General features: G+C 43.1%; 4 protein-coding genes and 1 long non-coding RNA gene across 7 annotated transcripts; 1 reads left to right on the top strand and 4 right to left on the bottom strand.

Annotated features, from left to right (window-relative positions):
• Window positions 1-3,185: 3,185 nt before the first annotated feature.
• LOC131691284 (N-acetylneuraminate lyase B-like) lies at window positions 3,186-4,248 on the bottom strand. Its single transcript, XM_058977568.1, has 4 exons — window positions 4,170-4,248; window positions 3,720-4,111; window positions 3,355-3,663; window positions 3,186-3,297 (listed from the first exon to the last, which is right to left on the bottom strand). Exons 1-4 carry the CDS (start codon window positions 4,229-4,231, stop codon window positions 3,206-3,208), a joined length of 855 nt encoding a protein of 284 aa, XP_058833551.1. The 5' UTR covers window positions 4,232-4,248; the 3' UTR covers window positions 3,186-3,205.
• Window positions 4,249-7,451: 3,203 nt separating this feature from the next.
• On the bottom strand, window positions 7,452-10,432 carry LOC131691165 (uncharacterized). 2 transcript variants are annotated; one of them, XM_058977367.1, is made up of 3 exons: window positions 7,719-10,432; window positions 7,556-7,636; window positions 7,452-7,502 (listed from the first exon to the last, which is right to left on the bottom strand). In XM_058977367.1, the coding sequence occupies exon 1, from the start codon at window positions 10,283-10,285 to the stop codon at window positions 7,862-7,864; it is 2,424 nt and encodes an 807-aa protein (XP_058833350.1). In that variant the 5' UTR covers window positions 10,286-10,432; the 3' UTR covers window positions 7,452-7,502; window positions 7,556-7,636; window positions 7,719-7,861. The 2 variants fall into 2 exon arrangements, with proteins under 2 accessions (XP_058833350.1, XP_058833351.1); XM_058977368.1 differs by having other exon boundaries at window positions 7,459-7,636.
• On the bottom strand, window positions 10,308-13,198 carry LOC131688386 (uncharacterized). The gene is made up of 2 exons (XM_058972595.1): window positions 10,393-13,198; window positions 10,308-10,342 (listed from the first exon to the last, which is right to left on the bottom strand). The coding sequence occupies exons 1-2, from the start codon at window positions 13,196-13,198 to the stop codon at window positions 10,308-10,310; spliced, it is 2,841 nt and encodes a 946-aa protein (XP_058828578.1).
• A 23-nt stretch (window positions 13,199-13,221) lies between these two features.
• Window positions 13,222-13,729, bottom strand: LOC131691166 (uncharacterized). Its single transcript, XR_009305727.1, has 3 exons — window positions 13,556-13,729; window positions 13,393-13,473; window positions 13,222-13,339 (listed from the first exon to the last, which is right to left on the bottom strand). It is a non-coding gene; the product is annotated as an uncharacterized LOC131691166 (long non-coding RNA).
• Window positions 13,730-14,711: 982 nt separating this feature from the next.
• LOC131692418 (protein CLP1 homolog) lies at window positions 14,712-16,256 on the top strand. Of its 2 annotated transcripts, XM_058979455.1 has the most exons (3): window positions 14,712-14,782; window positions 14,839-14,976; window positions 15,039-16,256. In XM_058979455.1, the coding sequence occupies exons 2-3, from the start codon at window positions 14,878-14,880 to the stop codon at window positions 16,206-16,208; spliced, it is 1,269 nt and encodes a 422-aa protein (XP_058835438.1). In that variant the 5' UTR covers window positions 14,712-14,782; window positions 14,839-14,877; the 3' UTR covers window positions 16,209-16,256. The 2 variants fall into 2 exon arrangements, with proteins under 2 accessions (XP_058835438.1, XP_058835436.1); XM_058979453.1 differs by having other exon boundaries at window positions 14,728-14,976.
• The last annotated feature ends 7,121 nt before the right edge of the window (window positions 16,257-23,377 follow it).

Genomic DNA, 23,377 nt, shown 5'->3' with positions numbered 1-23,377 from the left:
AACAAACTTTTCTGCGAGGGAGTGCAAAGCTGATGCAAAAATGGAAATTAAATGCATTTTTTCTAATTTGATGCAAATTTGTAATACATTTCTAGAGTGATCTGCCCCTAGGTTTGGCTACATAATTTGGATCATTTAACGGGGCTAATATGTACGGCCTTATCATTTATTAGATATGTAGTGTTCTAAATAGTCAAGTAAACGTCAATACTTTGGAGAAATGAAAAATCGTAAACGCGCATTTTTCTAATTTTGGACCACTTTACTTTATTTTGGACCGTAAACAAAGAATATTTTGGACCATCGATACTCTTTTGTGCTATTGCTGCAAACATATTTCGGACAGAGCTCGAAATAGATTTGGGACCATCTAAATAGCATAGCAATGGGTGGCCGATACAGTGACGTCTTTGTATACAATAGTATTGGCGATTCTACGTTGAAACCGCTCGAAGATAGCGCTGGAAGGAAAGTGTTGCTGATTTTATTCTGTTCTGTCATAGTGCATATATTTTCTGTAAACATTGGTAAAAAATGACTTTTAAACACCAAATTACCGATCAATTTGTTGATAATTGTTTATGAAAATGATGGAAAACCATCATTTTATAAGATGATTAGTAAACATCTTGCGAAAAGAGTGTAAAACATAGTGGTTTCTAATATTATTCGTAGAGCTATATGCGCGCGGTTTCGAAATGTAATTTGTTGAGCACCGTAGCAGCCGCAACAGCATTTCCCGTTCATCCTAAGTTAAGCTAAACCTTCATGAGATGGTGTAAATTCATGAAACTCTCCAGATCAGGCGAGGAAAGAATATATCCGGCTAATAGGAAAGTGTCAGCTTTGTATCATGCACAGCCGATCCTTCTCTCCGATAGTCTTCACTGAATCTCCTACGTAGTTCAAAATATGAAGGAGTTTGACATTGGTACTGATTGGGTCTCGGTTTCGAGTTGGAACTTTATTTATGGAACGATTTTTTATAACCACAATAATACCCCGATTACATTTCGAAGAAATGTATGAGTCAAATAGTTGCAAATGGCTGTAATTTCAGAATAATTGCAAATAAAACTAAATTTCTTACTCGTTTCATTCATATTTTGGCTGTGGTAAGCTTTTTCCGAGAAGATAATGAAGATTTTGTTGTAAGCTACGACTCACTTACGGGTGAAAAAAAGCAAACTGTATCACTTTGCCAGTTCATGAGCTGAATCATAGGTGTCGCATGACTAATTTTGGTTTTGCCGCAAATCGCCAATAGTTCACTACACACCTGGCCATGTCCTTACGATCGCCAAAGGGAAGGAAATGTTAGTTGAATACTTGCTTAAGAAGATGTGGGAAACCCACGTAATCTCCAAAGGCATTACGGATGTTACAATTGGTTAGTAGGGAAGGGAAATGGGATTTGAGTTTGGAGTGATTTATTTAATATTCAACTATATGGATAATGAAAATTGATTATAAATTAGATGTATCTCACCGTTATGACACTTTTTCCGAGCATTTCACTTAGATGGGACACAGCAACAAAAAAAAGTGACACTAAATCCAAAAAATGACACCAACAGATTTTGGACCATCTAAATGTTCACATATCTTACTTTGTATGATGAATTTGTGCATGATTGACTGAGCAGTGCTTTTCTAGGAACAAAAAGTAAACTTTTTTTAATGCAGAGTAGATATGCAAAGAGCTGTCAGAGTTGATTGGGAGCATGACGATAATATGTTATCGTTTGGAAATTGCTAACATATTTTGGGCATACCCAAAATAACAATTTCAAATTTTCGTCAGTCCTACCACGAAGTGAACGTTCAACCTAGAGGCAAATCACTTGTGATGCGTTTTTTTAACCAGCGAAATTAAATGCATTTCTTTCCGTCAAAATAGAAATTCATCATATATTTTGCCTTGCGTGTAAGACGTCAAAACCCTACAAAAAACTTGCCTTATATTAGGCAATCCATTAGACTATGTTTGACAATTCAGCGGTGGGTTCTGTCAACAAGTATACTCCTGCGAACAGAAATACTCGTCCGACAAACAACTTTGTTAGTCCGATTCGTTTGATGTTGGATCGAATCAATGATATTGTCGGACGACACACCCCTCGGAGTAACGTCAGAATAAGTAAAGAAGAAATAATCAGCTGATCAGAAACGTCTCATGGATTGCCTAATTCAACAAAACGTCGAACAAAATGGATCAGCGTAGGACGTTTGCTAAACAAACTTTTCTGCGAGGGAGTACAAAGTTGATGCAAAAATGAAATTAAATGCTTTTTTTTTTTTTTAATTTGATGCATATATATTATACATTCCTAGAGTGTTCTACCCTAAGGGCAGATCACTTGCGATGCATTTTCAAAAATTAGCTAAATTAAATGCATTTCTTTCCATTAAAATAGAAATTCGTAATGCATTTTGCGTTGCGTCCCGAGCAGAAGAAAATAACTGCGGAATACTAAATTTAGATATCAATACCAACGACTGTTTACAATATGGTATTAATGCGCTCTACATAAGAGGTAAAATACAAAAAAAAAATAACACAGACATGTTCTACAAATAACTATTTGATAATGAAACGAGTTATTATAATACCTGAATAATAATGGAACATTTTCCAATAATAAAATTCACGCTATGGAGGTATTCAATAAGGTATTGGTTTGGTATTTGTAAAAATAACTGGAATACATAAATAATACTAAAATAAAGTATTATACCTCATTGAGGTATTAAGCAGGTATTGAAAAAATTTCTTCAATACCTGCTTAATACCTCAATGAGGTATAATAATCAATAAATACTAAGTTTTGGTATGAATACCAAAAAATAGTATGCTCGGGTGATTGCCCAGTTATTTTCTCCTGGTCGGGGTACAATGCATTTTGCATTGCGTGTAAGACGTCAAAACCCTACAAAAAGCAGCCCTACATTCAACAAAACATCGAACAAAGTGGATCAGCGTAGGACGATTGTTAAGTATTCTTTTCTGCACGGGAGTGCAAAGTTGATGCAAAAATGGAAATTAAATGCATTTTTTCTAAGTTGATGCAAATTTGTTATACATTCCTAGAGTGATAGGTTCTACCCCTAGCGTTGAACCCACCAGCCGCTCAGCATTTTGATGGCAACATCTAGATAGAAAGTAAACAAAAACTTATAGATATATTTATTTCTTCAACTCTAATTAGAAATCGTAATTCAACGGAGCTCTAGTTTTACCAAGATTCAAGTCGCAACTTTCATTAAACGCTTTTTTCATAGCACTTACCCAGTCACCTGCAAAAGAAATCAAATTAATTATATGGCGATATTTCTCTAAATGTTATTCAATACCGTGCTGCAGAATATCGGCAATTTTACCATTCAGTTGCTGTTGAGTCTTTCTCGCTTCCTCCACTTTACCATCCCGCATGTCTTCAATAATTTTAATAGACAATTCTGGGCAAATGTTCAACGTAGTCATAATAAAAGAATCGAACCCGGCTGCTACGGCTGGGCAAAGTATTGAATCTGCTCCTAGAAAGATTGTTCTTCCCGTTTTAAGACAGCAGGATCCCTGATCCAGTTCGCCGCTGGTATATTTAATGCCCCGAAAGTTGGGAATCACATTCTCGGCCATATCCAAGAAAGATGGCATATTAACTGAAAACGGTAACAATCTGCATTTGTCTTATCTTGACGGGATGAAAATAACTCACCGTTGACATCGGTAAACATCGGAATGTGATAATAGAAAAACGGTGTCGTGGGGCAGTGAGAAGCAATATTTTGCAGATATTCGGTTAACTTCTCCGGCGACTTCGGTTTGAAGTACAACTCTGGCAAACATAACACACTGTCCACACCGATTTGTTCGGCATGCTTAGCTAAAGCGACAACATCTGGGTAGGGCGCCCCTCCAATTTGAGTCATCATAATTAGCTTATTTTCTGTGCAGGCTTTCTTCCATGCTTCTGTGACTTGCTTCCGTTCTTCAACGCTCAACAGCATCCCTTCGCCTGAAGTACCATTCACTAAAACTGCATCCACACCTTTTGCCTTCAGGTGCTTTGCATATGGAAGAATAATTTCGTAGTTGATTGTTTTGTCTCTGAAACGATCGGTTGTTATTGAATTAACTTGTTTTGGTGGGAATGTGCAAGTAGTACTTAACACCGAGATATCCCGTGAACACGGGAGCCATCAGGCCTTTGAATGTGAACTGCTTCATTGCTGTTAGCGTACTGGGTAGATAGTACTGCAACAAATACTGCGTGCTTATCAATTCTAATTCTTATCGCGCAACACATTTAGCCTGTTTATAAAAATGAGCCCGTCATTAGATTACGTATCGTTTATCGTATCAATTGGAATTCCATACATTACGAAACGTTTTATTGATTTTTGGAGAATTCATTAAATTATAAATTTTCAAATCTCGTTCTATGCAATGCTTTATAATATTTTTATTTTTTTTTTATCCGGGTTTCCCTTTTTTATTCGCTGAAAAGTTAAAGAGCACTCTTTAGATCAGTTTTCTTTGTGTAGATCAACGCTAGAATTTATTAGTATTTTAATCTACATTTTTGGTTTGCTGATAAGGATGCAGAACGTAAAAAAATCCTTTTAATTACTCACGAAAATTTTATTAATGAATTTGTGCGTTCAGTTGCATCATGGAGTGCCGAAAAATTTTCAGCACCACATTAAAATTTCATTTTTTTAAATTGTTCGATTTTTTTTGGTAAATCATGTATACCGATACTAGCTGGGACCTTTTAGAAGGCATTCTGATCATGAGCACGGTCATCCATAATTTTAGAGGAAAATGTCGTCGTGCGGCATCTCTCCCCTACAATTGGGAGAGATGCCGCATCAAAATTGCGGGTGAGATGCCGCACTCAATGGAAGAGGATGCATAGCTAAAATGTATTTTTTTCACCTTGGAATGTCATTAAATGATCATTTGCGTCAGGTATAGGTTCTTAATAAGGTATATCCACAAACTAACGGACCTAACACAGTGACATAAAGGATTAAGAGTCTATTTATCTATATATTTAAACGGACGATATGTATCTAAGTATTAGTTACTTCGGTTTATTCTTTAGAGATTCCGGCACTAATTTTCGTGAACGCATTGATTTGTAGTGATGTCAATATTGTGATAAAAGCGAAAATTTGAATGAATTGATGCTTTTTCAAAATGAATCTTTCAAGAACGAACCTAAGTTGTATAAATTTATTGGAAAAAACAGCCATGTATACAGATATGTATATCGCTCGCAGAAATAGTGCCCTCAATTAAGTTACTCCAACTTAACCGTTATACAAGGTTGCGAAAGAGAAATCTTTATAAAATATTGAATAAAAAAATGTTTCTGGAAATGGTAGTACCGCCTTAAGAAGAGTGAAGGTGCTAGCCGATTTATAGGTGTAATCAAATTTTATGAAACTCAGTTGAAAACACTTAACCACAAAAACATCAATGAGAGCCAAAAAATACGTTAGTTCATCATTTTTCAGTTTGTGACCACGGTGCGGCGTCTCACCCGCACATGCGGTATCTCTCCCGCAATGACCTTTTTTGTAAAATGTTCATGGAAACTTGATGATTTTTTTTTTGAAGTAGAATACTTCTAACGTTTCAATATGGGGGTACCTCTTCAAAACTTTCTGCTGAGATATTTTCCCAGTGTTCAAACGCGACTAACTTCCGTTGTATTGATCGAAATCGCTATATTTTTGCACTATTTGATCGGAAATATGTGCACGTCTATTGTATTTGATCCCGTAAAATGTACGTCTATTATAGATAACGAAAATAATGTATTTTGTAAAGGTGGTAATTATCTGCGCTGATTGGTCCGTACAATTCAACCAAGCAGCGAGCGTTGCTAGGACTGCCTCTTTTTTATCCAATGAACTTCGCCAGGTATAAAAACGGCACATAAGAGAAAATGCGTCAGTTTGCTTTCTGACCTCGTAGTAGCTGCTACGTTTTGTGTCAGCTCAAACTCCGGTTGGAATATATTCAATGACTGTCACCAGGCATCATTCCATCCAATGATGCACAGGCGTGGCGTGCATACAATGATCAGCACACATCGCAGAAAAAGCAGAACGCTTTTTTTTCGGAGTTCAATACGCGGATTGCCAGTGTGCGTGTGCGAGGGGGTGGTTGAGTGCGAAAGACCCCGCTCTCTTGCTCTTTAAATTATGCGTGGCGGGCTCAGATAAATTCATCATTTCTCGACAAACATATGATTATGGCCTGAAAGCCAACTGTCAAAATCCATTTTAAATGGAAATTTCAGACAAACCGTTACTAGTCGAACACAGTTCACAACAGTTTATGAAAGAGAAAACTTTTCTCTTTCATTTACTACCAACATCTGTGATTGGCGTGTAACGGGTTGTCCGGAATTTCCATTCAAAGTGGATTTTGACAGTTGGCTTTTAGGTCGTAATCATATGTTTGTCGAGATTTGGTTAATTTTCTTTTGGTAAGCAGTAGTACGATTGACGATGACGGTTTTAATAGCATTGGTTGTTGTGTTGTGTGAAGGAGACGAGGTTGGCTTATTGGATACTGATATAATATGTTTCTGACGTTAATTCGATACTCGGGGCAAACTGGGACAACTTTTTACATATCATCTATGTATATGCTGCTATAAACACAGTTTAATTGTATAACTGCTGCATGTATGACAGGATTTGTACATCCACATTAAGACCGGTTTATTTTATGTTCATATAAATGATTTTACTTATTTCGCAGTTCAACTAGTGAAATGTTCCATTAAAAGTAATGTCCTGGCACCAGCGATACCAGATTTACAGACATGTCGGAATTTTACAGCATTTTGATAGCCTTCTACAGACGTAGCTAGAAATCTAGACTTTTAAAAGAGTAATAGTATTTAAATTAATATTCTAGTGTAACTAGGATTTACACAACCATCTAGAAATATTTACAGACATTTTAATTATTCTTCTACAGAAATTTCATAAAAACATGCGGCATCGCTGCCTGGCACTACATTCGTTGTTGGTTATAATCATACGTGGCAATTGCAGGGTTATTGCGAAAACTCCACGCTAAGAAACCTGCTTGGTGAAGGTTTGAACATATTATGTATAGGGCATTCGCCTTAACTCTCTAATGCTGACATTTCACATGCAAATGCCCTTCTGCTGGCTCTTAACTGCAGAGTAAGTACAATTTACAGTAAGTCTAAAAACTATTTGTTATCCGTTTTGGCCCTTAATTTATTTTATTTGTACATGCCATACTTTAACGTGGCCTATTTCTAAAAATATTCAGCAAGACGAATGCATTTTGATCCCACTATACATATATGTAATGAAATATTCAAAAATCAGGGCCAGTAGTAAAGGTAGTACTATCAACTTGAAAATAATCGAGTTGGTAATTGTTCGGTCGTCCCCGAACGGAAAGAAATAATGAGCAAGCACCTTTTTTATGCAGGCTAAAACTAAATAAACTTTTATTAATTTCCATCTTTAACATTTAATTTCTCTCTCTTACTTTCAAATTTTCCTCCCACGCTAATACCTTCCGACCAGCTTTTCTAACTATCTTCCTTTCCTCTTTCCTACTTTTGTTTTCCTAGGTAAGGTAAGTATTTATAATTTTTGAGGTAAGTATTATGAATTATAATTTAAATTTCTTTCTTTTTCAGGTTACTCACGGTAAGTATTCGGTAAGTATTCAGGTTATTCCTATGGCAGCTTCTGGGTACAATAAAGAACAAACCACATGTGAACTTTTTCGGTTTTTTGACAGTTCACACACGGACACAAAGAGCGGGAGCTAGTTGCGAAAAACCAAACGTCACCATCGACCGAGGGATGCTCCGCTTGCAGGTTCAGTCGCGGTAACAGACCCCGGCCCGTAACATCCGGCGTTACTTCTTGTTCCGGATTTACCTTCAACTATCTCCATTACCGCAATGTTAACCGCTCCCCGGCGATGTAGCTTCCCGTCTGCTGTCCTCACGCTGACTTGTCTAATGGTCCCGTCTGTTCCCGGAAATACTTCTACTATCTTTCCACGCCTCCAATTCTTCCGAATTTTCCCATCCACCAGAAAAACTAAATCCCCAACACTCAACTGTCGCTTATCGTCAAACCATTTGCTGCGTTTGTTGATCGTAGGTAGATACTCGGTGATCCACCGCTCCCACATACGGTCGCTTAGGTACTGGGCACGTTTGTAAACGTTTCGTAGAGCCTCCGCTGCACTCACTGGCTCCACCTGGATATCCGCACTGGTCACTGCACCTCGCAGAAAATGGTTTGGCGTTAGTGCTTCCTCGCCTGCGGGTTCCTGAGGCTTGTACGTGAGTGGACGCGTGTTGATCATATCTGCTGCTTCTGCTACTGTTGTTTTCAGGATTTCATCAGTGAGTTTCCTTCCGTCATCCAGCGCTTTCATCGATTCCTTTACAGATCGCACCATCCGTTCCCAAACACCGCCCATGTGCGGGGTGCCGGGGGGATTGAAATACCAGGCAGTAGTTGAACTGATGAATTCCTCGGCGCACTTTCTGTTGATTTGTTGTTTGGCCTTTACCATTTCGTTCCACGCTCCTCGAAAACAAGTCGCATTGTCGGAGAATATCTCTTCTGGCTTCCCATACCTACTGGCAAATCTGCTTAGTGCCATGAGACACGACTGCGTTGAAAGGGAATGCACCACTTCCAGGTGCACTGCACGCACCGCTAAGCAAGTGAAAACGGCGACCCACCTTTTTTCCTTTCGGCGTCCAACTGTCACCTCCACAGGGCCCAAGTAATCCACGCCGACAGAGTTGAAGGGGCGTTTTCCAGGCGTAACACGCTGAACCGGCAGTGGTGCCATGCGCGGAGTATGTGGAACGCACCGATGCACTTTGCACCATACGCATTCACCGGCTACTCTAGAGACTGCTGCACGAAGGTTCGGGATTTCAAACTTCTTCCGTATCTCGTTGAACACTGTCTCTCTATTCGCATGTCCAAACTGCTCGTGATAATACTGGATGATTTTCTTCGTTACGGTATGAAAACGGCTCAAGATAACAGGATACCTCTGATTGAAGGACATTGCTTCCGCATTCACCAGTCGACCATCTACTCGTAGCACGCCATCTTCGTCGAGCGTCGGCGCATATTTGTATAGGGCACTTCTTTTCGGGATTCGTTCTGCTTTCTGGCCAGGGGCTAACTGTAGGTTACTCGTCAGCACGCTCATCTCATCGGGGAAACTGTTCCATTGTGCTTGTTTCCACAAAATTTTCTCCGCCTCCAGTAGTTCGTTTTTCTGCAACGGTGTTTGTACTGCGGGGTGTGCAGTCTTCAGCATTAATTGTTGATTCGTCGTTGCCTTTGCTGTGAGTATCGGCAACCCTTTTTGTTTGCGCTTGCAATTTCCGATAAAACGCAACACTGTGGCGGTCACTCTCAGCAGCCTATTCCATCTCGAAATCGCCTCAATCTTTATGACTTCATGAAACAGAACAACTCTTCTGGCATCTTCGTCGGTTTCTCCGGAAGGAAACTGTGATGATGGCCACTGGCATTCGGGAAATAGCAAGGAGGAAGGACCCAGAAACCATTCACCGTCGCTTTGTAACGGCGGACCGCGACCCCACTTGGTCAGTACGTCGGCTATGTTTAGTTTAGTCGGTATCCAACGCCAATCCACTACCTGAGTCAAGTCCAAAATCTCTCCCACCCTAAATGCCACAAATTGCTTATATTTGTACTGATCCGACTGGAGCCAAGAACAAACCGTGCGAGAATCAGTCCAAAGAACGCAGCGCGAAATGTGCAGCGTAAGCATTCGCTCAATCGTTCGATACATCCGGGCACCGAGAACCGCTGCCATAAGTTCTAGTCGAGGAATTGATTGCCGTTTGAGTGGAGCCACCTTTGCCCGAGACATAACTAAACTGCATTGAATCCTGCCTTTGATAAGCACACGTAGATAGGCCACACACCCGTAAGCATGCTCACTAGCGTCCGTAAAGATGTGGAGCTCGAGCGACTCGATCTCCGTCGATACAGCGTTCCCGATATAGCAGCGTGGAATCCGGATGGCTTCGACCTCGGGCAGCAAATCAACCCAGCGTTTCCACAGCTTCCAGCTTTCGTCGTCCATAACTGCGTCCCAATCACAGCCCTTTCGCCACAGATGTTGCAGAACAATTTTCCCGTGAATCGTGAATAATGACAGCAGCCCCAGAGGATCGAAGAACCCCATAACGCAGATCATAGCAATTCTTTTCGTCGGTCGCTTACCACCATGTAAATATTGATCGACCTCTTCGCGCTGTCTCGTAGAAAACGAAAATTCGTCGAGGATAGGGTTCCAAACTAGGCCTAACACTCGTTCTCGCAATGTCTCCTTGTCTTGGTTGAAATGAACTGCCACGACCGGATTGTCTTCGCCCAAACTTCGTAATACCTCTGGAGAATTCGAAACCCAGTTCCGGATTTCAAAGCCCCCGTTCTTGTGCACAAGCTTCACCTGTTTCGCCCTCTGCACTGCTTCTTGGATTGTGTCGACACTGTCGAAATAATCATCGACGTAATGCCGATTGATTATAGCATCGGCTGCTTCAGGGTACTGACTTGCATGCTCCTCGGCGTTCCGATTTTTTACGAATTGGGCGGAACTCGGCGAGCAGGTCGACCCAAATGTAGCTACGTCCATCACATAAACTTTAGGATCCTCTTCGGGATTGGATCGAAAGAGAAATCGCTGGGCTTGACGATCTTCCTTGATAATCTTCAGCTGATGAAACATTTCCTTGAGATCGCCCCCGAATGCGATTCTCCGCTCACGGAACCCGATAATTACTGCCACTAACGGTACGAGTAGATCCGGTCCCTTCAGTAGCTTGCTATTAAGCGAAACACCTTGCACCGTCGCCGCAGCATCCCAGACGATACGCACCTTTCCCGGTTTCTTCGGTTCCAGCACGACATTTATCGGCAAGTACCACGCTTTCCCTGCTTCGGTATTCTCCAGCTCCTCTTTTGTGGCCAAGTGAGCGTATCCCTTCTCCACATATTCCTCGATTTGCATTCGCACTTTCGTGTATAATTCCGGATTTTTCATTAACTTCCGCTCCAGCTGCAAATTTCTCCTCAGCGCCATCTGAATACTCTCCGGAAATTGCGGTTTGTTCTCCTTCCAGAGCAAACCGGTCTGGAACCGTTCTCCGATGCGTTTCGTGGTCCGCTCCATAATCTCCATCGCTCTTTTGTCCTCTGCAGATTCTTGGGCCGTTGCTACCACTGATTCCTCTAATGCATAGTGGCTTTTCAGTAAACCATGTATGTCTTCGTTGGTTACATCGTGATGCAAGCATACGTATCCTCTCTCTGTAGTATGGCTTGCTTGATTCGGACCATATACTGTCCATCCGAGTTTGCAACGGACGGCAATCGGGTCAGCGACGGTACCTATCTTCACTTCCATGGGCGCGAAAGCATGAACATTGTTGAGACCGATAAGAAGCTCTGGCTGGCCTTCATAAGATGCGATCGGCAGATCGCTCATGTATTGATAGCGGGCTGAAAGTACTGCAGCATCCAATTTCTGATGTGGCAGCATTAACTTGCCCACAGTGCGAACCGTTCTGAGCAACATTTTTTCTCCAACACCAACTGCTGAAGCCCACACATTCATTTTTCTTGAGTTCTTCTCAGTACGTGAATAGTCGGCAGTCCATTTGATTGTAAGCTTTTCTTCGGCCCCGACAATACCCAATCTATCGGCTAGCTTACCTTCGATCAATGTGACGGAAGCACCTTCGTCCAAAAATGCCAAAACCGTCAGCGTCCGATCCCTACCATGTAGTTGTATGGGAATTATCCGAAACAGCAGGGGGTTGCACGAGTGAATGTGTGCACTAATACCCACCGTACTGACCGGGTGAATGAGCGGATTGTGTGCCTCCTTACAGGAGCCAACGTTGCAACGAAACTTGAACCGGCATTGTCCTCCGTGTTCTCCGAGGCATAGCTTGCATAGCTTATCGCGGGTCACCATTGCTACGCGCTCGGCGTGTGACCAGTTCTTGAAATCGTGACAAAACCGCAATCGGTGGTCGGTACGCTGGCACACTTTGCATGGTTTCAACCCTAATCGGTGGCTGACGACTGTATTCGAATTTCCTTCCTCGGCGTGACTGAATACTGCTCCTTTCTCTTTTCGCTTTCGACCGGAATGTTCACCTGAGAATCTCGTCTCCGTGGTACGCTCGATGTCCACTTCTGCTTCCCGCGCATCATCCGCAATTCGTAGGAGAAAGTCCGTAACGGTGCGAAGAGAAATCTTTCTTCCCTCTCGAGCTCGTTTAATGTCAGCCCACTGTCTTTTCTCCGCATCCGGAAGCTTTCTTATCAGGCCCTGTATAAGCAACGGGTTCTTCAGGTGCTCCTTAAGGTCCGCTGCTTCCACGTGATCGCAAAGCTGCTCTACTACGTTGGCGAATGGAATGAACCCTTTCAGATTCTTCGGTGCCGGCAATTCTTTAACGCGTTCCAACAGACGATCCAGTAATTGCTCGGGACGACCAAAGTGTTGGCGAAGCTTCTCAATAACACGAGGGACCGATTTCGGAAGAAGCAGTTGTCCTCGTACAAGCTCCAGTGCATCGCCCCTTAGGCATTGTTGCAGACGTGCTAAATTGTCGACATCGCTAAACCCGCACGCCTTTGTAGAAGAGTTATACGCCGCATAAAACAGTGGCCAATCATCCGGCTTTCCCGAAAATAGAGGAAGGTGTTTACCGATCCCGTGCCTGGCAGCAAGTTGGCCCTTTGTTGGTCTGGAACCCTGCTTAACCTTCTCGTCCGGTTCCTTATCAGTTTCTTCCTCCGAACTGGAACTCTCCTCCGTATCATCCATTTCCGACTCAACACAAATACCCGTCTTTCCCGGCGGAGCTAGTAGCGGTGTACTTTGACTCTTAACGGTAATCGGTTGGGAATGTTTCTGTTGCCGTTCCATTTTCATTGTGTCCAACTGATTATCCACAGTTGACATCTGCTCCCGAAAATCTTTTTCCAGTTTCTGAACTCGCTTCAGGTGCTCGTGTTTTACCTGCAGCTGCAGCTGGTTTTCGCGCTCTAGTTCTGCTAGCTCGAAACAGCGCCACTCTTCCTCTAGCTGCATTTGCTTTCGGCGCAGTGCTTGTTCCTGGTCGCTCATCGTGCCGAGGGTGAGGTGCGATCCAAACTTTGAAATTTTAGTTTGTTCGGTCGTCCCCGAACGGAAAGAAATAATGAGCAAGCACCTTTTTTATGCAGGCTAAAACTAAATAAACTTTTATTAATTTCCATCTTTAACATTTAATTTCTCTCTCTTACTTTCAAATTTTCCTCCCACGCTAATACCTTCCGACCAGCTTTTCTAACTATCTTCCTTTCCTCTTTCCTACTTTTGTTTTCCTAGGTAAGGTAAGTATTTATAATTTTTGAGGTAAGTATTATGAATTATAATTTAAATTTCTTTCTTTTTCAGGTTACTCACGGTAAGTATTCGGTAAGTATTCAGGTTATTCCTATGGCAGCTTCTGGGTACAATAAAGAACAAACCACATGTGAACTTTTTCGGTTTTTTGACAGTTCACACACGGACACAAAGAGCGGGAGCTAGTTGCGAAAAACCAAACGTCACCATCGACCGAGGGATGCTCCGCTTGCAGGTTCAGTCGCGGTAACAGTAATTACCCACTCGAAACTATGAAACAAACCCAACATTTGAATTTTGCCATGTATGTGTCTCGGGTGCACGTTTGAAAATTTCAAGGTATGACCAAGATTCCATTTGCACAAACGCGTCGCGACTGATTTATGTGAATGTAATGCAAGCGTATGTAGAGGTAGATGGGGTAAAATACACCCCTAAGAAAATATAATCATAACTTAGCTTTAGACCATCAATTGGGATAATTTAATTAATGATATCATTAGCCAACATTTTACTCTGAAATCATAATCGCTTTGCAAAATATGCAGGGACATGAAAAATATTCAATTTTTCAAAATCATTATAAATTTCTCTTTGAAAAAGGGGCAGATCAAAACACACCTGTGCAGGGGTAAAATGCACCACAACACAAATATCGAAATAGCTGGCTTTTAATGCAGAAGATAGCAAAAATTGCAGTATTCGAATTAACAGCCTAAGTGTATTCTACTTCACTTCGGTTATGTCTCTGACATTACCTACCCATTTTTTCATGTCAAAAACCATTTCACAGTATTTTAGAAACTTGTCGCAATTGACAAAAATAATCTTTTTTTTCCCTTTTTTATTTCGACTATGTTAGTCACATTTTCTTATTTACATTTTAATGACATTCACTAATTTATTTTAGTCCAAAGTTGGGAGTGATTTCCCTTAGGTTGGACGTCTACTCTTGGAAAACTAGTATGTGGGGCTCTGCGTAGCACCATTTTTTCCATTACACAAGAGCTTCATTGTTGCCTAGAAAGCAATTAATTACCTTCAAAATCGTGAAACTAAATTTTCATTTCGGTTTGAGCACTTTACACCAGACGCCCCCCTTAACGAATTAATGGGTAGTCAGTCGTTTTCGTGTATAGACAATTTTTTCATTTACGCGCAGTGGGTACATCTCATAGTTGATCCAATGTTCCAAGTCCGCAATCGTTTGTTTTCAGCTGGTTTAGTGTCAAGTTCCATTCGGAGCGAATGTTATTGCAACGTCTATTTACTGTTAAAATAGTAGCAGTCGGTTTTTGTTAAAATTTAACAAAAACCGATATTAAATATTCTTATTTTTTTAGTTATATTAACATTTTATTCGTTTTATAAAACTATCAGCAATGAGCGAGGAGAACGATGGACCCCGAACGGAGTACAAGCTGGAGACGGACTCGGAGCTTCGGTTTGAAATTGAAAACAAGAATGAAGTCACCGTCACGGTTAGTCATAATCATTTATCAAACATTTACTATGTAAATAACTATGTTGTTTATATTTTCAGTTACTTAGTGGTTACGCAGAGCTTTTCGGCACAGAGTTGGTAATGAAGAAACCATACGTGTTCGGGGTGGGCGCAAAAGTTGCCATTTTCACCTATCACGGCTGTATGATTGAACTTCGTGGTAAACCTGACGTTGCCTATGTAGCTCGAGAAACTCCGATGGTACAGTATCTTAACTGTAATTCCGCACTAGAACAGTTGAGAGCTAAGGCCGAGCTGGACGACGTTCAGGGTCCAGTGGTGATGGTTGTTGGCCCGATGGATGTAGGAAAGTCAACGCTTTGCAGGATTTTCTTAAATTATGCAGTTCGATTAGGACGCCGACCGATCTATGTTGATTTAGACGTTGGTCAAGGTGTGATTGCGATCCCAGGGACAATCGGAGCACTGCTGGTGGAAAGACCGGCTCCAGTGGCCGAGGGATTCGCACAACAGGCTCCGTTGGTTTACCATTTTGGACATACGACGCCATCCGATAATGACGTGTTCTTCAACGTTTTGATTTCAAAACTGGCCGAAACTACCCTGGAACGGTTGCAGGCTAATAAAAAGGCTAAATATTCAGGAATGATCATCAACACATGCGGATGGGTAAAGGGTGGCGGTTACCAACACATTTTACACGCGGTTAAGGTATTTGAAGTCAATGCCGTTTTTGTGATGGACCAGGAACGTTTGTACAACGAACTGTTGCGTGATGTGGATCGTAATGTTCAGGTTGTCTTTCTGCCTAAAAGTGGTGGCGTGGTAGAGCGCACAAAGTCACAGAGAGTCGAATCTCGCGACAATCGCATTCGGGAATATTTCTACGGTTCCAAGATGCCACTCTACCCGCATTCCTTCGATGTTAAGTTTGCTGATGTTAAGCTGTTCAAAATTGGCTCACCTGCCCTGCCGGACTCGTGTCTGCCGTTGGGCATGAAAAAGGAGGATAATTTTACAAAACTAGTTCCGGTTCAGCCGGGACCGCACCTAATGCATCATATTTTGGCGGTGAGTTTCGCTGAGACTACCGAGGAAAATGTGATACAATCGAACGTAGCTGGATTCATTTGCGTAACCAATGTGAATATGGAGAAGGAAGTGCTGACGGTTCTGTCGCCCCAGCCGAGACCGCTGCCGCAGACGATCCTGCTGGTGTCGGATTTGCAGTTCATGGATAGTCACTGAAAGTGGGTTGATGCACATGTTGTAAATAAAAAAATAATTTTTAAACTATTTTACATTTATTCGTATGATGTACATTACAAATCCTTGGTATTTTACATTTTCTTCATTGAAAAAGTAGTCGATCTTTTCTGATTTGTGTACAATGGGCTATAAAAAGAACAGTTTACCCTATAGGGGCTAGGATTCATATTCTGCTGATGGAATTCACAATGAATGTCATCAGCACAACGATTGACCGCCATTCACCGATCCACTCGAACGCCGTCGCACATCCATCTTCTTCGAATACATACAAACAGTGAGTACAGAGTCTGCTTCGAAGAAAATGACCCCTCCAAAATGTTTGCTCAAACTTGCGTTTGCTGGGGTCCCTTTGGCATTTACGTTAGTCCACTAAAGTCTGCTGTTTTTATAAGCCTTCCTATTTGTTTTTTTGTGTAAACCCATAGTTTAGCGTGATGTCCTACAAGAAAAGGAATTCTGATTAATTTGATGAGAATTAATGAAATCGAAAGCATAGTGTATTTTTATTGTCCCGTTGAATCTTGAGCGCAGAATTGTACTCTGAAACACGGAACTATTGTTCGTTAGACCTCAAAAATATTCATGCTTTGTGATCGGAAAGAGCAATAAGGAGTATAAGCGCGTGTGTCTGCAGGTTATAGGACTTTAGTTGATGCAAACCGTGAACACTTATATTCGTAGCTACACTACTTCCTTGTTCCTCGAGACTAACAAAGATTTCACATGTAACATGTCAATAGCGTTCCAACATAGGGCAGCAAAGGACAAGTACAGGGGCTTAACGACCCCGGCAGAACATGGATGTGAATAAGCTGTCCTTCGAAATTGATCAACGGACCGACGGCCACGCCATTCCACTACCCTAGTAAGGATATGTGACACTCCCCCGAAACGGCGAGTGGGTTAAAGGGCCCGTTAAAACTTTGATAGGTTTCCAAGCACGATCGAAGCCCGACATCTTAGCCGGTGGAAAAAGGCTCGGTTGAGCAATCCTGACTAGCGTCAATACGGCTCTGAACGAGGTACTCAATGAAGGACCATTTAAACCCTCTCATGCGACCTCAATGCTCGCAAAGGTAACCATGGGATCATATAGAGGCGACTACTTAAATACTACGGGCGCAGATAGCAGCTTAGAGTTGGGACCCAAAAAAGCATGGAAGAAGACAAAAACTACAAAAATAAAATAATCTAATGGAGCAAGTGCAAGAGCAAATGTAACCGCAGCAGTAGCAGCAGCAGCGAGAGTAACCCAGGGAGGCCAAACTGAGCATGAGCAGCGACAAACCAACAGGACAACTACGAATTCGTGAACAGCATGGGCAATGTGCACAGACAGATCAAGGAGCTAGTGATTAGCATCAAATCCACCGTAGCAGCAGCCAAATTCGAACAGATGGCGTTACTAGAGAAAGCTCAAAACGCAGAAAAGACATTGAGGGCCACGGAGATAGCGAAAGCAGAAGCCTATGAGATGCCGAAGGGTGAACGATGTTCCCGTTCCGTAAAAAGAGTAAGGGAAACACCAGTACATGAGGAGGAACCGAAGAAGCCCAAGAAGGTCGGTGAAAGACAGCGAAACAACTGACAAATGGAGAGTGAATGGCGAACAGTAGAAGAGAGAAGGAAAAATCAGAAAGAAAAGGATTAAAAGAAGAATCTAAGAAAGAAGACCTTCGGCCGCGCCATGAGAATCATAGGGGAGACGCTCTAGTCATCAAAGCAAACGGCTAGTATCCCAAGCTGAAGGAGTTAGGGAAGAACGTAATAAGAACCAGGCGCAATCAGAAAAGCGAGATGCTGTTCGAGCTGAAGTAAGATCCATTGATCAAGAGCTCGACCTAACGAGAACTCTTGGCAGAAGCGGTGGGAGGAGAAGCGAACGTGAGAGCGTTAGTTCAGGAAGCAGTGGTCGAGTGCACGAATCTGGATGAGATCACAACGGAAGATGAAGTGAGGAGCGCGCTGATAGAGCCGTCTAACCTGGAGAAATAACAGATGTCAATCAGGTTGAGGAAGGCGAACAGTGACACATAGATAGCAGCGAGTAAGATCAAAGCCGGATGGTCGGTGTGCTTGTTACGACTGACCCCTAGAACCATTAAACAAACTAAGAGTCGTATCGTGTTCTTCCCGCTAACGGTAACTAAGTGGTGGATAGTGCGGTTTCCCTGTCCAAGAGGTGGTGTATAGCACATACGGGTCAACGGCGTATTCGTATGTAGCTGTCATGCTACCCCATGTGGATAGCAGAGCAGTACAATCGGATGCTGGACGCATTAAGCGACTAGTTAGTCGGACGAACGCCTGTTGTTATGGGAGGAGATTTCAACGCTTGGGCCGTGATGTGGAGTAGCAGGCTGACCAAAGCAAGAGGTTACAGCCTGTTGGAAGCCCTGGATGTACGGCTGTGCAACGAAGGTTCCGCTGGCAAATTCCGTGAAGACGGTCGGGAATCCCTTATCGACTTAACATTCTGCAGTGCTTCGCTGATGGATAACATGAATTGGTGTTGGAATGCGTAGAGTGAGGATTGGCGAGCGTAAGTGGAAAATAAAGGACTTCGACAAGGACCTTTCCGTGGAAGCATATCGTGCTGACAGCCTCACTCCAATTCCAAATGCCCATGGGCTGTCGGAAGCAGTAGCGAGGGCATGTGATGTAACAATACCGAGGAGCTGCCGGCGTACTGGTGAAACAGAAGGCTCAGCATCCTCCGTGCTTCCTGTTCAAGAGCCAGAAGACGCGTTCAGAGAGCAAGATCAAAGGCAGTCAGAGAAGAGTGTAAGGGGACATTCCGGGCGGCTATGGTCGCTTTTAAACACGAGTTAGTGTTTAGTTAGTCCACCTGCTAAAAGGCGCTATGCAGAGAAGCAGACGCTGACCCCTGAGGCAACGCTTACAGTGTCGATATGGCCAAGATCAAGGCTCCAACGACGCCAGTTGAAGGGTGCACTGACAAATTAAAAAATATCATGGAAGGTCTTTTCCCGAAGCACGACTCAACCGCATGGCAGCCCACACCGTACGTTGATGCAGACGGTGAGAATGCTGGTGACAATCGAGTCTCCAATGACGAGCTCCTTTTAGTGACGAAATGGCTGAAAGCGAAGAAAGGTCCAGACGGAATCTCTAACCTGGCACTGAAGAGCGTGATCCTGGTGTTTTCGGACGTGTTCAGGATAGTTCTACAGCAATGCCTAGACGAAGGCTACTTCCCGAATAGATGGAAGATCCAGTAGCTGGTGTTGCTGCCAAAACTAGGGAAGCTACCAGGAGATCTAGCATCGTATCGGCCTATATGCCTGCTGATCTCAACAGGCTGACGAACTACGCTGAAAGTGAGAGCGGACTATCACAGATGCAGTTCGAATTACGGAAAGGGATCTTACGGTGGACGCCATCCGCACAGTCATTGCGAGCGCGGAGAAAGTATTGAAACAAAAAAGATGGAGTAATCGCTATTGCGCCGTGATTACGATTGTCATGAAGAACGTGTTCAACAGCACCAGCTGGGTGGCTATCACCGTAGCGCTGTTCAGAACACGAGTCCTGGATTATTTTTGCAAGGTTCTAGGAAGTTACTTACAGAACCGAGTACTGGTCTACGAGACGAACATGGGGTAGAGGTCGGTTAGGGTCACGGTGGGAGTACCTCAGAGCTCCGTACTCGCCCCAACGCTCTGGAATACAATGTACAACGGAGTGTTACCGCAGCAACTTCCCAGGGGCGTCGAGGTCGTCGGCTTTGCAGATGACATTGTTCTGACGATAACTGGCGAGACCATTGACCATAGGCAACCTGGATGACTGATGTCAAATTGCAGCTGGCTTACCACAAGATGGAGGTCGTGCTTTTCGGTAACCGAAAGAAAATCAAGCGTGTGATCATCGTCGGTGGACACTCAATTCCATCGAAGCGTGCGCTGAAGCACCTGGGTGTGATGGTCGACGATCGGTTGAATTACAACAGCCATGTCGACTATGTATGTGAGAAGGCTGCGAGGACAACTAACGCATTGGCAAAGTATCATGCCGAATCATGGAGGAGCAAGAGACAGCACGAGATGTCTCCTGGCGGGTTTCTCATCATCAATACTGAGGTATGTCGTACCGGCCTGGGCTGCTGCACTGAACTCATATCGGAACCGGACGAAGTTGACTAGCACGTTTCGCCTAATGGCTGTTCGTGCGCGAGCGCGTACAGAATGATATCGTCTTAGGCGGTATGCGTCATTGCCGGAATAATCCCCTTCTACACCACTCTCGCTGAGGGCGTGGAATGTTACCAGCGGAAGAATACACAAAAAGCAAGTAGACTGGTCAGAGTGGACATGTTGGTCAAGTGGCTGCAAGAGTGGGACAACGAGAAGAAAGGAAATAAGTAGACCCAGCGACTCATCCCAAATTTATCGGTACCGGTGCGTAGGAAGCATGGCGAGGTGAACTTTCATTTGTCGCAGTTTTTGTCCGGGCACGGATGCTTCCGGCAGTACCTACATCGGTTTGGACATGCTTCGTCACCTCTTTGTCCAGAGTTTGTGAAAGTGCAAGAGACAGCTGAACACGTGGGCTTCGAATGTCCTAGGTTCGAAGTATACCTGGGGTGACAGTTGACAATATCGCCGAAGAGATGTGCTGCGATGAGCATATCTCGGACCATGTCAACAGAGTGTTTACGAGTGTAGTCTCCAAGCTGCAAAGAAAGTGGTGAAGAGTCCAAGAAAGTATCGCCATCGGCTAGAAAGCCACCGTGAAACCACAAATCGGGCCTCGGGAGAAATTCCGCCGCCGGGGAACTCTCCGTCGGTTTAGATTAGGTCCACCGCCGAGGACCAGGTGAGTAGAATGTGACGTAGCATCGGGTACGGGTCGTCGGGGTGCCAGTGAACCGGATGTCAGGTTTCGCCGGAATCGCCAGATCGACCGCGACAATCTACCGGATAGCTTGTGAGCAGAGTAAATCCACGGCCGGGGACAAGAGCGAGTTCTTCGCGTCAAAAAGCTAGGTCGTTGGGGCGCCAGTGAACCGGAGAATACGCCCCACTCGGAATCGCTAAACCTCAGCACCTACTGGTAGCCTACTAGACGCTCCACCGCGGACCAGATCGAGTAAATCGGGAGAAAGTGGGGAGCTAAATGGCTTACGGAAACGCACTTCGGTATCGGCAGAAATTTACCGCCGGGGAATTCACAGTACGGTAGATTCGCCTCCGTGGGTTATCCGACTATATTGTGACAAAAATGGGAGCTAGTTAGCTCACAAAACAGACATCGCTACCGAGAGAAATTCCACTACCAGGTAGTCCTAAGTCGGAGTAGGGTAGTTCACCGCCGTATAATATTCGAGTAGATTTCGATAAAACAGGGAGCTAAATGGGTCAAGGAAGCTGGTATCGGTGTCGGGAGAAATTCCTCCGTCGGGGTACACTCAGTCCGTGTAGGATGAGTTCGAGGTAAGTTCACCGCCACGGACTATCCGAGAATGGCTCACGGAAACAGGAGCTAAATGTCTCATGGAATCAGCATCTAAACAGTTCACTGAAACTAGAGCTGTCGAGCTCAGGATCGCTTCACGGTACATATATGCATACGTTTGAAGTTGGCTGAAAGCCTTCATGTATCAACCAATAAATTGCTCAAGGAAGCACTATAGTGAGAGTGGGCGAATTACCCAATAATAACAAAAGGCCTCATGATAGCCGTAATTACTCATCGACGCTCGTGTCCCAAGCTGCATTAATTGCACCATTCATACGGTGGTCTAAGCTTCCACCAGGGACGAGACTCCAGGTAACTGGTGAAATTTATGATAGTAAGATACTTGGCAAGGACCATGAGGAAATGCGAAGAAAGCAATTATCGTCTAGAAGGGACGATAGTAATAAAACTCTCAGACGGTTGCCAAAACAATACAGCATTGTGTACGTAGGCGATCCCGGCGAGGCGCAAGTACCGCCACGAAGGCCGTAAAAAAAAAAAATACTTCTGGCTTATGACCTGCTAGATTTCCCTCCGGGTAAAAGAAATTTTAAAAACCAAAAATAAAATAAATTCTTTATCAAATCCATTAAGGAAGCAAGTGCGAAGCTCAGTAACACGTCGTTGCTAAGCTAGAACCAAGTCGGTTCTAAATCCCAACGACAAGAGCTAAATGGCGACGAAATAGATGGACACTAGAAACAAGAGAAGAGCCGAGAGTTAAATCAAACCCCAAAGGGGAAGAAGGACGAAAAAAGAGTAACGAGTGTTTTAGTGGTTAGGCACGAAAGTGAGTCGTGAGCTAAGGGCAGATCACTTAAGGAATGCATTATAGAGTTGCCACAAATTAGAAAAAAAATGCATTTAATTTTCATTTTTGCGTCTTATACGCAAATCAAAATTCTTTATGAATTTCTATTTTAATGGAAAGAAATGCATTTAATTTCGCTGATTTTTAAAAATGCATTACAAGTGATCTGCTCATAGGTCGTGAGTCTCACACAGTACCAATGCACTACAGGCCAGGCTTTTGAAGCTTACTATAAAAATAGTGTTCCAAGATATATTAACTCGACAATTACCTCGTAGCGCACCACATCCATTTCCACCTTAGGACCAATATCATTTTTATTATCGCTTAATTTGCTAGCTACCATGTATTTCGTCTTGTCAGAGTTTATAGTTAGTCCGATTCTCACAACCTTCCTTTTTAAAGGCACCAAAGCCTCTTCCACTGCTCTGCGATCGACGCCAAAGATGTCGATGTCGCCTACGAAGCTGATTCAATCCATCTAATATCACAAATCAGTCGGATGTTTGCGCTTTTCTGAAGCTACATGTTAACCTACTCATGACGGTGACGAGTTAGCTTCATCAGTTCTGCATGAAATCAATGTTCAGGCATTACGCACCAATTTTTTACATTTTGTTTCAGAAAAATATTTTGCTCATCATTCCAGCAAAACAGGATTTGCTAAGAGTCCAGCTTTGCAATTATGGTTTCGCTGATTTGCAGTAAAGCCCATTATTTTGCTGATAATCAGCAAATATATGAAATTTTATTACTGAAACAGTCAGTGAAAGAACGGCAATTTTGATGAGTTTCAGCAAATCAAACTGGCAGTTCAACAAATTTTGACAGTTTTGAATTACTATAATATCAG

The sequence above is a fragment of the Topomyia yanbarensis genome, chromosome 3 (genome assembly GCF_030247195.1).
Source record: "Topomyia yanbarensis strain Yona2022 chromosome 3, ASM3024719v1, whole genome shotgun sequence".
Lineage (NCBI taxonomy): Eukaryota > Metazoa > Arthropoda > Insecta > Diptera > Culicidae > Topomyia > Topomyia yanbarensis.
This window is presented reverse-complemented; position numbering and strand designations above follow the sequence as displayed.

Excerpts from the sequence above, each read along its gene's own strand:
- LOC131691284 (XM_058977568.1), bottom strand. The coding sequence starts at position 4,231 with ATGAAGCAGTTCACATTCAAAGGCCTGATGGCTCCCGTGTTCACGGGA. Across the intron at positions 4,112-4,169 it reads ACGGGATATCTCGGTGTTAA|AGACAAAACAATCAACTACG; the intron begins GTACTACTTGCA and ends CGATCGTTTCAG. Across the intron at positions 3,298-3,354 it reads TGCCGATATTCTGCAGCACG|GTGACTGGGTAAGTGCTATG; the intron begins GTATTGAATAAC and ends TTTCTTTTGCAG.
- LOC131692418 (XM_058979455.1), top strand. The coding sequence starts at position 14,878 with ATGAGCGAGGAGAACGATGGACCCCGAACGGAGTACAAGCTGGAGACG. Across the intron at positions 14,977-15,038 it reads AGAATGAAGTCACCGTCACG|TTACTTAGTGGTTACGCAGA; the intron begins GTTAGTCATAAT and ends TTATATTTTCAG.
- LOC131688386 (XM_058972595.1), bottom strand. The coding sequence starts at position 13,198 with ATGCAGCTAGAGGAAGAGTGGCGCTGTTTCGAGCTAGCAGAACTAGAG. Across the intron at positions 10,343-10,392 it reads ATTGCGAGAACGAGTGTTAG|CGCGAAGAGGTCGATCAATA; the intron begins GCCTAGTTTGGA and ends TCTACGAGACAG.
- LOC131691165 (XM_058977367.1), bottom strand. The coding sequence starts at position 10,285 with ATGATCTGCGTTATGGGGTTCTTCGATCCTCTGGGGCTGCTGTCATTA.